Source organism: Diabrotica virgifera, chromosome 2, assembly GCF_917563875.1.
Source record: "Diabrotica virgifera virgifera chromosome 2, PGI_DIABVI_V3a".
NCBI classification, from domain to species: domain Eukaryota; kingdom Metazoa; phylum Arthropoda; class Insecta; order Coleoptera; family Chrysomelidae; genus Diabrotica; species Diabrotica virgifera.
In genome coordinates, this window is record NC_065444.1 from 174775750 (window position 1) to 174791167 (window position 15418).

At 32.4% G+C, this 15418-nt stretch overlaps 2 protein-coding genes across 2 annotated transcripts in view; both read left to right on the forward strand.

Annotated features, from left to right (window-relative positions):
* LOC126880302 (calbindin-32) overlaps positions 1–15418 on the forward strand; it is a 697932-nt gene that overhangs the window by 190146 nt on the left and 492368 nt on the right. The window lies entirely within an intron of this gene.
* LOC126880303 (uncharacterized) lies at positions 175–1910 on the forward strand. Its single transcript, XM_050644101.1, has 2 exons — positions 175–969; positions 1547–1910. The coding sequence occupies exons 1-2, from the start codon at positions 839–841 to the stop codon at positions 1779–1781; spliced, it is 366 nt and encodes a 121-aa protein (XP_050500058.1). The 5' UTR covers positions 175–838; the 3' UTR covers positions 1782–1910.

A 15418-nucleotide genomic window follows, 5' to 3' on the forward strand; every position in this document is an offset into this window, starting at 1 on the left:
CTAGTAAAGTGACTTACTAGGTTTATGCTTAGTATCAATTGTGTGAAACCCCATGAAGCTCTTTATCGACTGGTACTTAAAACTTGTAAATACTTGCATTTTTAAGAAAGTTATTTCAGATGGAAAATCCTAGCAAAATGGTAATTTCAATAAATTTGGTTGGAAAAACCTAGCATCTTGTTATTTTTTTAGAATAAACATAGCAACTTATACAGTGAACGATACATTTCTACTTATTTCAGAAGGAAAAATATAACAAAGGCTTTTACTAAATATTTCCTTTGAAAAGTGTATATATAAATATTTTTTTTAAATTGGAAGTTCCTAATAACATACCTTACCATTTTTAAGCCGAAAGACAAAAACGTCATATTTCTAAACAAAAAACTAGCAAAGTCATTTACTAGATATATCCATATTTTTTCCGGTCATTTAAACTCGGCGAATTATTTTAAAGTGTGTATGCTAGGTATTTCCAATTTAATTCCGCTTTGGCGCGAAAACGAAGGATCTTTTACTATGTTCTTCCAATGCACTTCGTTAAATTATTCAGTCTGTCGAGCCAGTCTCAACTGTGTATACCTACATATACTCGTCTGGTGGTGAATTTGTTTTAATCTAATTATATAAAGTTTTGAAAACTATGTCTAAAAGAAAAAACATTATAATGGCTTTGGCTAAGGAAAATAAAGTAGTTTGTGTTCAGGAAGTGGGTGATCTTGAAAAGCGGTGAGTATTAGTTTTTACATTACAAACAAAGTACAATTTTGTTTGTTTGATTTTCAAAAAACAAACAATCAGTAAAATGGTAGATAATTCAAAAGAAATGCTGTAACGAATGCATTCTTTTTGTTATAGGTATAGTGAACTTGCGTCCTTTGGTCAAGATTGTTTGAAATCGATACAAGATACTGTGAAAGACGATTATTTGGTTGATAACCTGATGATGGACGGCTTACAAAATCAAAAGTAGGTTTCTAGATTTATTTATACGGACTTCTGATTATAAAATTAACATATTCTGAATAAATCAACATTTCTTGAAACAAAAAATAATATGAACCGACTTATTTATTACTGTAAAAGGTGATAGGTTACAACAAATTAATTTAGTTGATATTTAGAAAATTCGCATGTCAGCTGATTGTTAATAAATATTTAGGTTACCATTACTTATGTAACAAAAATCGTTATATTTGTGTGCAGTGGATATTCAATTACCAAAACATTTTTCTATTGACTATGTTTCGTGGAAATTATTTTAATTATCTTGCTCATATTCGTATACTAAAAAGTATTTCTTAAACACATTGTGTATTTATAGCAAATGTAGCAATTTTTAATTCTAAACTTCAGAAGTTAAAATATGTGTATTATCATTATTTTTAGAGTAATTTATAAACAAAAATCAAATAAACTAAGCATAACAGTTTATTCAGAAGAGCCTTCGAACTCAAAAGCTTTTGGTTTGGAGTATTATTACAATGATAATAATAATATGGACGTTTGTCGCTAGCATTTTTGATTTTTATTTTTTTATTTTTAGTGATAATGATAACCCCTCTACTAATGAAAACCATTTTTATGATATTCAACCAATATGTTTAGTAAGAGATATTAGGAAGGAAGAAAACACAAAAGTTTATACCGAATTAAAACCGCTACCATTAATTGATGGAACAAAGGATGGTAGTCAAAATGATACGGATGTTAATAATGAATGTCACAAAGAAAAATCGGTTGATGTTATAGACGTTTGTCAGCATAATAAAGGTTACTAAATAAAATATTAATTATTATAAACAATTAGACCAAACTTATACTTTTTAGATGACACAGTTGACGATGACTCAGATTTAGACCCTAGTTATGACCCACAAGAATCTGAAGAAATAAGTTATGAGACAAAGAAAAAAAGGAGAATAGCAAAATTTTTTCAAACTGAAAATGAAAAAAGTGTAGTTGGCACTGTTATGGAAAATGAAGGTTTAGTAGATAAACAATTGAAAGATATAAACCAGGAAACTCTGCCAGGTAAAAATGCTTTGTATTTTGTGTTTCACATGAATTAACTAATATCTACGTTTTTTATAGAAGCACAAATCAGTGATAAAACCGATGAAGGATACGAGAAAAACAGAAAAAAAAGAGCAAGAACAGCGAAAGAGCAAATTGAGAGGCATCTAGAAAAATATCAGTTATTAGAACCATGTAATTGTAAAAAAAAATGTAGAGAATTTTTATCAGAAGAAAGAAGACAAAATATTTGCCAGTCATTTTGGAAAATGAGTTTTGGCGAGAGAAGTCAATATTTTAATGCCAGTATAAAGATTGGGGGTATTAAGAGAAGAAAAGTAGATAGTGAAAATAAACGTCAACACGTCCTTACATACTCGTTGCTCAAGGATGATGGTATTGAAATGAATGTGTGTAAGCAAATGTATTTACATACACATGGAATGAAAACTGATGGTATGATAACGGACTTCAAAAACAGATATAAACAATCTATGGGGTTAGAACTGGTTAAGGATAAACGAGGCTCGTCTGTTCCATCTAACAAGAAGGATCCCATTCTAATAAGAAACCATATTGAATCTTATAATCCGCAAATATCACACTATAAATTGCAACATGCTCCCAATAGAAGATATTTATCTCAAGAGCTATCTATTACTGATATGTGGAAACATTTTTGTGAAACTCATGAAAAAATATCTTATGACAGATATAGAACTGAATTTAATTCACTTAACATTGGATTTGATCAACCAAATCAAGATGAGTGTGACATTTGCGTACATCAAAAAGAGCACAAAAAAATATGTACAATTCCAGAGACTTGTGATCAATGTAATACGTTTAATGATCACCATATGGCATATATTGCTGCCAGAAAAGCGTATGATAATGACAGACAGCACGACTATCCAGACTCATTTAAAGTTTATTGCGCGGATATGCAAAAAGTGTTACTACTTCCAAAGTTATCTTTAAAAAAATCTGTCTTTGTTAGTAAATTAGTTGTGTTCAATGAAACTTTTGCTTCGTTAACAAAAGATGAAGAAAATATTTGCGTTTTGTGGCATGAAGCTATAAGTGGTCGCTCGGCGGAAGATGTGGCATCAGCATATTGCGGGCTTATTCAAAGATCCTCAGTTAACGTAGAGCACTACGAATTTTGGTGTGACAACTGCAGTGCCCAAAATAAAAACTGGAAATTATTTACGTCATTTGTGGTAATTGTCAATTCTAACTGGGGTCCAAACAGTATTACTTTAAAATACTTTGAAGCTGGGCACTCTTTTATGAGAGCCGACAGTGTCCACGGAAACATTGGCAAGCTATGGAAAAAGAGATCCAACATTTATGAAATGAACGACTTAAATGAGCTAATATTAAAAGCCTCTAGAAAAAATAAAACCTTACTAATGAAACATGATGATTTTTATCGCTTTAAAGACGGTGTAAAACAAAGAACAAAAAAAGATGAAAATTTCCCAAAACTTAACGTGATTAAAGTAGTACAATTTAGAAAAGGGTCAAGACAAATGTTTTATAAGAAAAGTCATACTGAAAACGAATTTATTAATTTTGACTTTTTAAAACCTAAATTTAATCTGGAAATGCCTGAGAGCAAAACTGAAGATAGGGGTGTAAATGTTCAAAAAAAAACAAAAAATAATTACAGAGCTTCTTCCTGCAATGCTAAGCCAAAAAAGATTCTTTTGGGAGAAACTACCTGTTTCTGAAACATCAAATGATTTACTAAATAATCGAGTTTAGTTTTTATTATTTTTGTTTGTTTTATGTAATTAAATGTTGAATTCAAAAACTTTTTGTAATTTTTCTAATAAAATATATGTAAAAATTATAACTTTACCTACTTTTTATTTTTAAAAACCAAAATGTACCTAACTACTTGATTTTACATAGTTTTAAAGCAATCATAAAGTATCATATTAGCAAGTGTAATATAGTACCTACTAGTTTTTTCCTTGGCAAAAATAGTATGAATTAGGAACTAAGTAAGCATACTAGCTTTTTCCGCAGCAAAATCAATATTTCTTTGCATTTCAAAAATAGTAAGTGACATAGAATTAAAAAAACTGCAAATATTTGGAAAAAACTAAGTTACAGTTACAGGGACATACACTTGAAATCCACTGAACGAAAAAAAAAAACAAAAAATAATATAATTCTATTAAACGGCGATATACTTTTCTTTCTTTTCGTTTCCTGAAAAGTTATCAAAACTCAGTTACTAGGTTTTTCCTTTTCACGGGAGTGTTGTATGCTCCTATTGTTATATTTTGTGGCTGCCTTATTTCTGCGTTTTTATTTAGCTGCATATACTTTGTTTTGTTCTGGTTGATTTTAAGGCCACTATTTGGTGCAGCTCGTTCTTTTTGATTGAATGCTTATTTCTCACATATTATATAAACTTAAAAACAACCTGCTGGTTTTCACAATCATAAACTTTTCAGGATGACAATGTTTCACAATTAAAATCACGTTTCACAATTAAAATTTCCCCTGTTTCAGTATTCTCATACATCAAAGTTTGTCGTACTAGACACCGCTAAACTATTAACAAATTTTCAGCTTCTTCTTCTTCTTCACGTGCCATCTCCGCGACGGAGGTTGGCAATCATCATGGCTATTCTAATCTTAGATGCTGCTGCTCTGAATAGTTCGGTTGAAGTGCATCCATATCGTTCCCTCAAGTTACGCAACCATGAGATTCTTCTCCTTCCCACACTTCTCTTGCCCTGGATTTTCCCCTGTATAATCAATTGAAGTATGTTGTATCTCTCATTACGCATAACATGCCCCAGGTATTGCAGCTTTCGTGTCTTGATGGTTTCCAATATTTCCAGTCTTTTATTGACTCTTCTCATGGCTTCGTTGTTTGTTATATGCTCGGCCTATGATATCTTCAGGATTATTCTATACACCCACAGTTCAAATGCTTCCAACTTTTTAGTAGTCGACGCGTTAAGTGTCCATGCTTCTATCCCTTAAAACAGGGTCGAGAAAATATAACACCTTGCCAACCTAACTCTCAAGTCTAATTTCAGTTCTCTTGCATAAAGTACCTTTCTCATTTTATTGAAGTTTTTTCTTGCTTTCTCTATTCGAACTTTGATTTCTTTGGAGTACTCGTTTGTGTGATTAATTATTGTGCCAAGATAGTTGTAGTTTTCAACTTGTTCTAAAGTTTTACCTTTAATTGTCAGGCTTTCATCATTATTTTGGGTTTTTGATATCCCCATAAATTTAGTTTTCTTGATGTTTATTGATAATTCATATTCTTTTCCATACTCAACTATCTTGTTCATTAGTTTTTGGAGGTCTTTAAGGTTGTCTGCTATCACGATAGTATCGTCCGCATATCTAATGTTGTTAATTGGCGTTCCATATTCCATTTACCTTTATTCCTGCTGTTTCTCCCTCAAGAGCTCTTTTCATAATTTCTTCAGAGTATGCATTGAATAGTAGTGGTGACAATACACACCCCTGCCTCTTTTAATTTCGAACTCCTCTGATGTGTGTTCATTAATGCGTATGTGCGCTTGCTGTTTATAATATAGATTTGTTATAATTCGAAGGTCATTGTATTGTAATTGTTTTGCTTTGAGGACGTCCGTTAGCTGTTTGTGGCGGCCTTTATCGAAAGCCTTGTTGTAATCTATGAAACAGACGTACATATCCTGGATCACATCCAAACATCTCTGGATTAGTACGTTGAATGCAAAGAGAGCTTCACGGGTACCTACGCCTCTACAGAATCCAAATTGGGTTTCTTCAATATCCATATCAAGTGTTTGGTATATGCGCGTATGAATGATCTTTAAAAACATTTTAAGTGTGTGAGACATCAGGCTTATGGTGTGGTGGTCGGTGCATTCTCTAGCATTTTTCTTTTTTGGGAGACAAATAAATGTTGAGGTCAACCATTCATTGGGTATGTCACCCGACTCATAAATTTCATTCTTTAAGAGGACATCTATGTACTTATTTTCTATTATTTTAAGGATATCAATAGGCAGTTGATCTGGCCCTGGGCTTTCTCCGTTACTGGTGTTCTTTAGTGCATACAATATTTCTTCCTTTGTAATTTCGACACTTGTTTCTCTGTTTTCGAAAAGTATGTCTTGTAGGTTTCCTCTTTCTTCGTCGAAAAGCTCTTCCATATATTCTTTCCATCGTTTTAGCTTTTCGTCAGTCGTTATAATAGTATTATCATTTTTGTCTAAAAGAGTTGTGTTGTGGTTACTTTTTTGCAGACCTGCCATTTCTTTTACCTTTTTATGCAGGTTGAATAGATCGTATTTGTTCTGAAGATCTTCTATCTCTTTACATTGTTCCTCATAGTAAGTTTGTTTTGTCTCGCTTATCTTTTTTCTGATTTCTTTGTTAATTATTTTGTAATTGTGACTCTCTTTGTTCTTGGCCTGTCTTCGTTAGTCCATCATGCCGAGTATCTCGTCGGTCATCCAGTTGTCTCTCTTTCTTATCGGTTCTTTTAATATCTCTTTACATGGAACAAGGAGGCAGCTTTTTAGTGTTTCCCATTGTTGGATTATCTCGTAGGTGTTAGTATATAATTTATCAAAGTTTTCGTATATTTTTTGTTGAAGTTTGTTTTTTATATCAACTTCTTTCAGTTTTCCAACATCTATATTTGGAGTTCTTTGGGGTTTTCTAATACGTTTAAGCTTAAGCGTGACATTAGCAATTAGTGGGTTATGGTTTGATGTGACATCTGCTCCTGGATATGTTTTAACTGATTTGGTGGTGTTACGATATCTCTCTTTAATCAGTATATACTCCATTTGGTTTCTTATCACTTTTTCCGGTTTATCTGCTGGTGAGCGCCATGTATATAACCGTCTCAATGGTAATTATTTAAAGAACGTGTTTGTGATTATTAGATTTTGTTCTTGGCAGAATTGTATTAGACGATCTCCTCTATCGTTACGTTCCCCTAGTCATTGATCTCCCATTATTGTTCCAGCACTTCCCTTAAAAATGAACATATTCACTATTCACTCGCAAATAATTCGAAAAGTATTGACTTAGTGAAAAAACTCTGTAGAATAAAGGTTGTTTAGAATTAGTCATTTTATCCAATTCGGACATATTTTGAATGTACCTATATTTTTCACCCCCTAGAAGGGGGTATTTTCATCGATTTTTTTTAAATTGAGGGGATGTAGTATTGTAAACTTTCTCTTATATAATAATAAACAATTTCAGCAATCTATCCCCAAATTTTCATCATCCCTTTATTTTTTTTTGGTCAGATTGTTCTTTGATCTGGTTAGTATTCTTATCTTATTTCGTCATTCTTTAAAAAGTCCTACTAAAAAATAAAATAAATGTACTAGAGTATTATTTTAAATTCTCAAATTTACTTTTTCATCTAAAAAACTAATTGAGGAAGTGATTCTAGTGATGACTAAATGAAGAAGTGATTCGTATTTTTTTAAATCGAAAAGGACTGCTGTTTAAAATGAAATTATAATTTCCCAAACAATTTTTTGTTGGTCTATAAGTAAATGAAGTTTCGTATAAAGGAATATTCAAGCATATTTTCCAATCACGAAGTTTACAAACTCTATTTAAATGCGATGTTCCATCCCAAAAGACCATGCAATCGAATGCTGCAACTTAAATAATGTTATCTTACCACTGGAATTTCATCTGCTAATGGGGATTGGCATTCCTTACTCTCTTGGTCAATGCTTTGAATTGGCGGATAATTTTAAATCCAATCGAACTAAATGTATTCATAGTTATTTCGTTAAATAGTTAGTATTTTGTGCCAAATCTGGTCATAGGATGTTTCAATTACTTTAAAATCCATCGAGAAAGAAAAATAAATATAAGAGGGTACAAGACAAAAATAATTACATGCCTTTATGCAAAGTTATTTGAACCAGTATTTAATTAAATATGTAAATTGTATATACTGTTTATGTGATTCGTGTTGTGCACATACCTATAATAATATTATGTATATTGAAAATAAATATAATAAATGAGGTGCGTGTCTTAGGCTCTGTCAATGTTTTTTCGTTAATTATATTATACAGGAATATAAAATATGTACATTATCATTGTAGACACTTTGATTAATTGGGCGTTTTATTTATAGATTTTTAGTTATTAAACGGTTTAATATGAAAATATTGAACACTTACTTACTTTACGTTCTCGCATTTGAAAAAATATATCTTCTGAGTATAATTTCCCAGTAGTGGACAGAATCTACTGCTAGTTGGTTACCTGTTCATAAGTGATTGAGAGTGCATCGATGCAGATAGTTTGGGAGGCTAGGAGATGTTCCGTGTTTCGCATTGCTTCGTAGGCACACCTATCGTCATCTCTCTTCAGTGGACCCCATGTGATAAGGTTTGACTTAGTCGGTGTTATAGTTACTTCTTAAGGAGTTCAGCATGCGCCACCTCTACCAGTCTCTTTTTAAATCATGCTTTGTGGAGTTAGTGGGTAACAAGCTGATAAGTTGGTCTAACAAGGCATCAAAAAAAGCTTACTTTATTTAACTCTGCAAGGATAGGGTCGTGTCCAAAAGAGGGTGGCGGTTGTCGAAGGTCTATTTAGATCGTTCAATGAATTCATTAGCTGTTCTACAGAGTCAGGATCTGAGAGGCCGGAAGCTTTATATAGTTTATTTAGAGGCCTTGATTTCACGAACTCGGTAGTGAGTCTGCACGATTTGTTCAGACTGGCGTATTCCGTCGTTAAGAAGCATACTAGTGTACATAAGCATGCATACGGGTCATTTTACCCATATGCACGCCAATGGTGAATATACAATTACTAGTTTTTATCAAAAAATGCGCAATAATTACCTCTTAAAACTTACCAAATTTCATTTGCATATCTCAACAGGCCTTAGAGCAATAAACAAATTAATCGTCAATTTGTATGAAAAATTCAACATCCCGTATCTCGGAAACGAAGGATTTGTGGACCTTTGTTTATAAAGCAAACGGTGATTATTTTTTCATGTAAAATTACCCCTTAAATTTTGTCGCACTTATTTAGAAAAACTCTGTTCTGATGATAGACATAACTAGTTGTTAATGTTCCTAACTTTTTATTATCCAACATAAGCAAATGTGTAAAACAACAGAATGTTAAGAAAACCCGAGGCTATAGTTCGATTTTAATTTCAGTATTTTTTTATAAATGCTAGAATATTCCACAGGGTGTTGCCAACTTATAGCAAAACACAGTTTGATTGGTACACCCGGTATATAATTAAAATTTACCTATTTGGCAACAACATTATTACAGCTATATTGTTAAAAATAGGTGTTCAATAGTTCAATTTAGGGATAACACATTCGAAAGAGAAACATATTGCTTGATAAAATCATCTTCCTCCGACGCGATAGGTGGGGAGGGTGATTTTATCGCGAGCAATTTCGGTAAGAAAATGAACCCCGACGATTACACATCCGACGATAATCGGAAAAGATATAGAGAAAATGAAGAGCAGTCTTTTTCGAAAAGCAAAAAAGTGTCGAGAACCCCAGATAAAAGGAACACAGAGGAAGACAAAATAGACCAAATATTAAATAATATGATGGCAAACTTAACGAAAGAGACACAAGATCTGAAAATTCACGTAAAAGAAATTAAAGATAAGCAAAGGCAATACAGAGAAGAAATGAGGGAACTCCGAATTGAATTAGAAGAATTAAGACAAGAGAATAGTGAAGTGCGAAGAGGAAATGAGCATATGAAAAATGAACTGAAAGATGTAAAAGTGCGCCTTGAAAGACTCGATAGAGCAAGAAAAGAAAATAATCTTATAGTACAGGGAATGACAATAGATACGGGAGATAGAAGATTACTAAAAGAAACAATGGAGAACTTTATGAAAAAAGAACTAGATATTAATATAAAGATAGAAGAAGCTGTGAAATTAGGAAACAAAACATGTTTAGTCAGATTGCCAAACAAAGAGGAAAAAATGAAAGTAACGGAAAATAAAAAAAAACTTAAAGAAGTAAAAGGAGAAAGAATATATATAAACAATTATTTAACGAAAGAGGAATTTCAAATACAAAAAGAAATAGTCAAAATAGCAAATGATGAAATAAAGAAAGGAAAACGCGTCCAAATTAAGCACAACAATTTGATAATAGATGGACGGGAGAGGAAATGGAATAAGAACAAGAATCAGTTGGATGAGGTTTTTCAAAACGTTTAAAGAAACTAGCAACTGATGAGAGAATACAAGACAATACTTATTTGGCGACGGACGAGGCAAATAAAAAGGAAAGGAGTGCAGATAAATTGATGTATCACAAAAAAGAAATAAATAAGAGCAGACAAGGAAACAAAAATACAAGACGAAAACAAAAAAATAAAAAAACATAAAGAACTGAAAATAAGCACATGGAATATAAGAACGATGTTGGCACCAGGAAAAATGCTAGAAATAAGCAAAGAACTAGCAAAGTATCAAATAGATATTGCAGCACTGCAAGAGATACGGTGGGAGGGACAAGGACAGATTGATAAACAAGACTTTACACTATTATACTCAGGAGGAAAGAAGCAAGGACAAAAAGGAGTAGGATTCATGATTCTAGGACAGCTAAGAGAAAAAGTCATAAACTTTAAACCGATATGTGAAAGAATTGCGTATGTAAGAATAAATAATAAACCATTCAACATATCACTATTAAACCTATACGCACCTACAGAAACAAGCAATAGAGACGATAAAGACAATTTTTATGATAAGATAGAAGAAGAGATGGAAAACATACCCAAAGAAGGTGTTATAATTATACTAGAAGACCTCAATGCCCAGATTGGAAAAGAAGATTTTTTACAGCAAATTGCAGGAAAAAACACCGTACACAAAAACACTAATATTAATGGTCTAAGACTATGTAACCTAGCAACAAGAACAAACATGATAATAAGCTCAACAAAATTTGAACACCCTAAAATGCATAAAGTAACATGGAGGTCACCTGGTCAGAAAACGTATAGCCAAATTGATCACATACTAATAAACAAAAGAAAACAATCTTCAATGAAGGACGTGAGAACATTCAGAGGTGCGTGTGCGGATTCAGACCACTATATGGTCACAGCCACTATAAGACAAAAAGTTAAAATCCAAACTAAACACAAAAATCAACAGAAAAAATGGAATGTCAATAAATTGAAGAATGCAGATATTAGAAAAAAATATGAAGAAGAAGTAACAGTGCAAATATGAAAGAAATATAAAGCAGAGGACATCAAATCAGAATGGGACATGATCAAAAAGTCAATAGAAGAAGCTGCAAAAAAGCAGGTAGGCAAACACCAGAAGAAAACAAAAAACGAATGGTATAACAACGAATATAAAGACCTAACAGCACAAAAGGTGCAAGCAAGAATTAAATGGCTGAGAACGGATAAAGAAGAAGACAGAGAAAGTTAAGAAAAATTAAGAAAGGACGCTAAGAAAATTATAAGACAAAATAAAAGAAGATGGGCAGATGAAAAGATGCAAGAAATAGAACAGGAAAGAACAAATAGAAACACGAAACATTTCTATAAAAATATGAAAGAACAAACCAAAAAATCCAAAGGAAAAACAAACGGAATAAAAAATAAAGAGGGAATAGTCATTGTAGAAGACAATGAATATAGGCAGGTATGGGCAGATCACTACAGAGAACTCTTGACGGAGGAATACAATGGAGAAGAAATGCACGAAGAAGAGGAAACGTTGGACGAAGAAGCAGACGAAATACACATTGAAGTCTCAAAAGAGCCAACAATAGATGAACTCGAGGAAGTAATACAGAAGAGCAAAAATGGAAAAGCTCCAGGAAAAGACGAAATTAACATGGAACTTATAAAATATGGAGGAAAGGAACTGAAGGAAAAAATACTATCACTATTGAAAAATATATGGAAGGAAGAGAAGATGCCAGAGGACTGGGAGATAGGGCAGGTGATAACAATACATAAAAAGGGAGACCAACAAATTTGTGAAAATTATAGAGGAATAACACTACTAAGCATAACATATAAAATATTGACTTCAATAATAAGAAAAAGATTGTCAAAGATCACGAAGAAGAGAGTGGGACAGTACCAATGTGGATTCACAGAAGGAAGATCAACAATAGATGCTATACACACAATAAAACAAATAATGGAAAAAGCAAATGAATACAAACTGCAATTAGAAATGCTATTCATCGATTTCAAACAGGCATTTGATTCGATTAAGAGAAAACAACTAATGATTGCCCTGGAAAAATTAAAAATCCCACATAACCTCAGAAAATTAATAAATATGACAATGAGAACTACCAAAATTAGCATAAAGATGCAAAGAGGCGAGACAGATGAATTCATTATGAATAAAGGAGTGAAACAAGGGGATTCCTTATCCACGACACTGTTTAATCTAGCTTTAGAATATGTACTACGAAATATAAACAAAGGAAACCTAAGAACAAGAGGTGGACAAATAATTGCATATGCAGACGATATTGTTATTATTGCAAAAAATAGAAACATAATGAAAGAAATGCTAGAAGAAATAAAAGAGAAAGGGGAGACAATGGAACTCAGATTAAATGAAGAAAACACGAAAATATTAAGACTAGGGAAACCAGCAATAAAAAGAAAAACCAAAATAGGAAATTTCATTGTTTGAAGATGTCGAACATTTCAAATACCTAGGAGTGACAATAAGCAAAACGGGTGAAAGAATACCAGAAATAAAAGAAAAATATTGGCAGCGAATAAAGCTTATTTTGCAAATAAAACACTACTTAAAAGCAAAATACTCTCTATTAAAACCAAGATGAGAATGTATAACACCATAATTACACCAATATTATTATACGCAGCAGAAACAATGACGATGACTATAAAAGATGAAGAAAACTTAAGAATAGTGGAGAGAAAGATCATGAGAACCATACTGGGACCAATCAGAACAGAGCAAAATGAATATCGAATCCGAACAAATGCAGAGATTAAGAAAGTACTAAAAGAAGATATCGTGACCAAAATAAAGCAATGCAGAGTTAGATAGTTAGGTCACATCTGGCGGGCAGGAGATGAAGCAGTGACATATGCTATGATAGAATGGAATCCAGGAGGAAGAAAGAAAAGAGGAAGACCAAGATCAAAGTGGTTGCAAGAAGTTGAAGACGACTTACAAAACGCAGGAGTCAGAGAATGGCGGGGAAAAACTAGAGATAGGAAAAAATGGAGAGAAATCGTTAAGAAGATAACATAAGCAAAAGGGACTGATCCTCCTAAGAAATAGGATCTAGAAAGCTTTCGGGACTTAGCCTCATATCGGGGTGTACAGTCACTATAATATATATTGTTAAAGAGCAAGGCTATAACATATTATTATTACTTCTTAACCTACCTACGCATTAAATCTAATGTACATACTATGTTAATAAATACTACATTATATCAAGAATAAAATTCAAAAATACACAAGGAAAAAGTCTTCCTGCAGTTGGCTGTATATGGGTCATTTCACGAACATACGCCTGTTTTGGATTATTTCGACAACGAATATTTTACTGTGCAAAATAAGAAGTACGAAAGTAAATGGCGCTAATAATTATTCCAATAAACGACAATGTAATTTGCAATTTACTTTCGTTTTTCTTATTTTGCACAGTAAAATATTCGTTGTCGAAGTAATCCAAAACAAGCGTATGTTCGTGGAATAGGGTATACCATATAATACAAAAAACGACTAAGACCCTTTATAAAAGGAATATATTTAAAAAATCCCTAAAAAAGGCTACATTACAGAACTAGTTTTCGATTGGATGACCAATCATCATCAGTGCTTACGTGATCTAACATGCTAACCACCAAAACACAATATTAAAAAATGTATGGGTAAAAACCCTTTAAAAGTGATCCGTCAATTAAACATAGATGAAATATGTGAACTTAAACATAGATGTTCATAATATTCAATGCAATATATTCTAGATACCATCTCAGCTCTAAATCGACTTGTTCACATAATATTGACTGTTCGATGGCAAGCGACTTGCCACCAGACAGGTCCACGGGTCACTTGCCACCAGACAGTCAATATGTGAACAAGTTGATTTAGAGCTCAGATGGTACCTAGATCATATTACATGGAATAATTTCAACATCCATGAATAAGTTCACATAAGTTCATCTATGTTTCCTTGACGGATCACTTCTAAAGGGTTTTTACCCATATATTTTTACAATATTGTATTTTGGTGGTTAGCATGTTGGATCACGTAAGCACTGATGATGATTGGTCATCCAATCGAAAACTAGTTCTGTTATGTAGCCCCTTTTAGGGATTTTTAAATATACAGTGCTAGTCAAAAGTCCGTACCCCCCCCCCCTCGTATCTTTTGAACGGTTATACCTACAATAGTGAAATTTGGAGGGAGGAAATGAACGGACGTAAGCTTCTTAACTAGTTATGACAGGTGACGTAAGAGTGACAGATGACGTTACAGAGCCACTGTGACCGATAATTTTAAATAGGACCTTATGGCAAGTGATATCTCGTTTGAAAGGTATTTAAAATACCTATTCACTCATACTAATTTTTTGGGGTTTAGGTTGATTTTGATTTTGGTGAATAAATTAAATAAATATAATTTTGTAGTTTCGAATTTAATTAATAAAAATTCAAATGTCCGCTTATGCATTTTTTGTCAAAAGAGTTGACGTTTTTTAATTCTCTAGTAGTTTTTACGTCAACGTCAACCTGTTTGACAAGTAATCATAGGCGGAATTTTGAATTTTTATTAATTAAATGCGAAACTACAATTTTATATTTATTTTATTTGTTCATCAAAATTAGCTTAAATTCAAACAAAATTAGTATGACTGAATAGGTATTTTCAATACCTTTCAAACGAGGTATCACTTGCCATAAGGTCCCATTTAAAATTATCGGTCACAGTGGCTCTGTAACGTCATCTGTCACTATTACGTCACCTGTCATAACTAGTTAAGAAGCTTACGTCCGTTTATTTCCTCCCTCTAAATTTCACTATTATAGGTATAACCGTTCAAAAGATACGAGGGGGGGTACGGACTTTTGACTAGCACTCTATACCTACCTTTTATAAAGGATTTTAGTCGTTTTTTGTATTATATGGTATACAGCCAACTACAGGAAAACTTTTTCCTTGTGGATTTTTAAATTTTATTCTTGATATAATATAATATTTATTAACATAGTATGTACATTAGCTGTAATGCGTAGGTAGGATAAGAAATTACAAATTTTAATATTATTATAATAACCATGTTTCATTAATTGACAAATTATTTAATATATGTATTTACTTTTGATTGAGACTGGCTGAGTCACTAT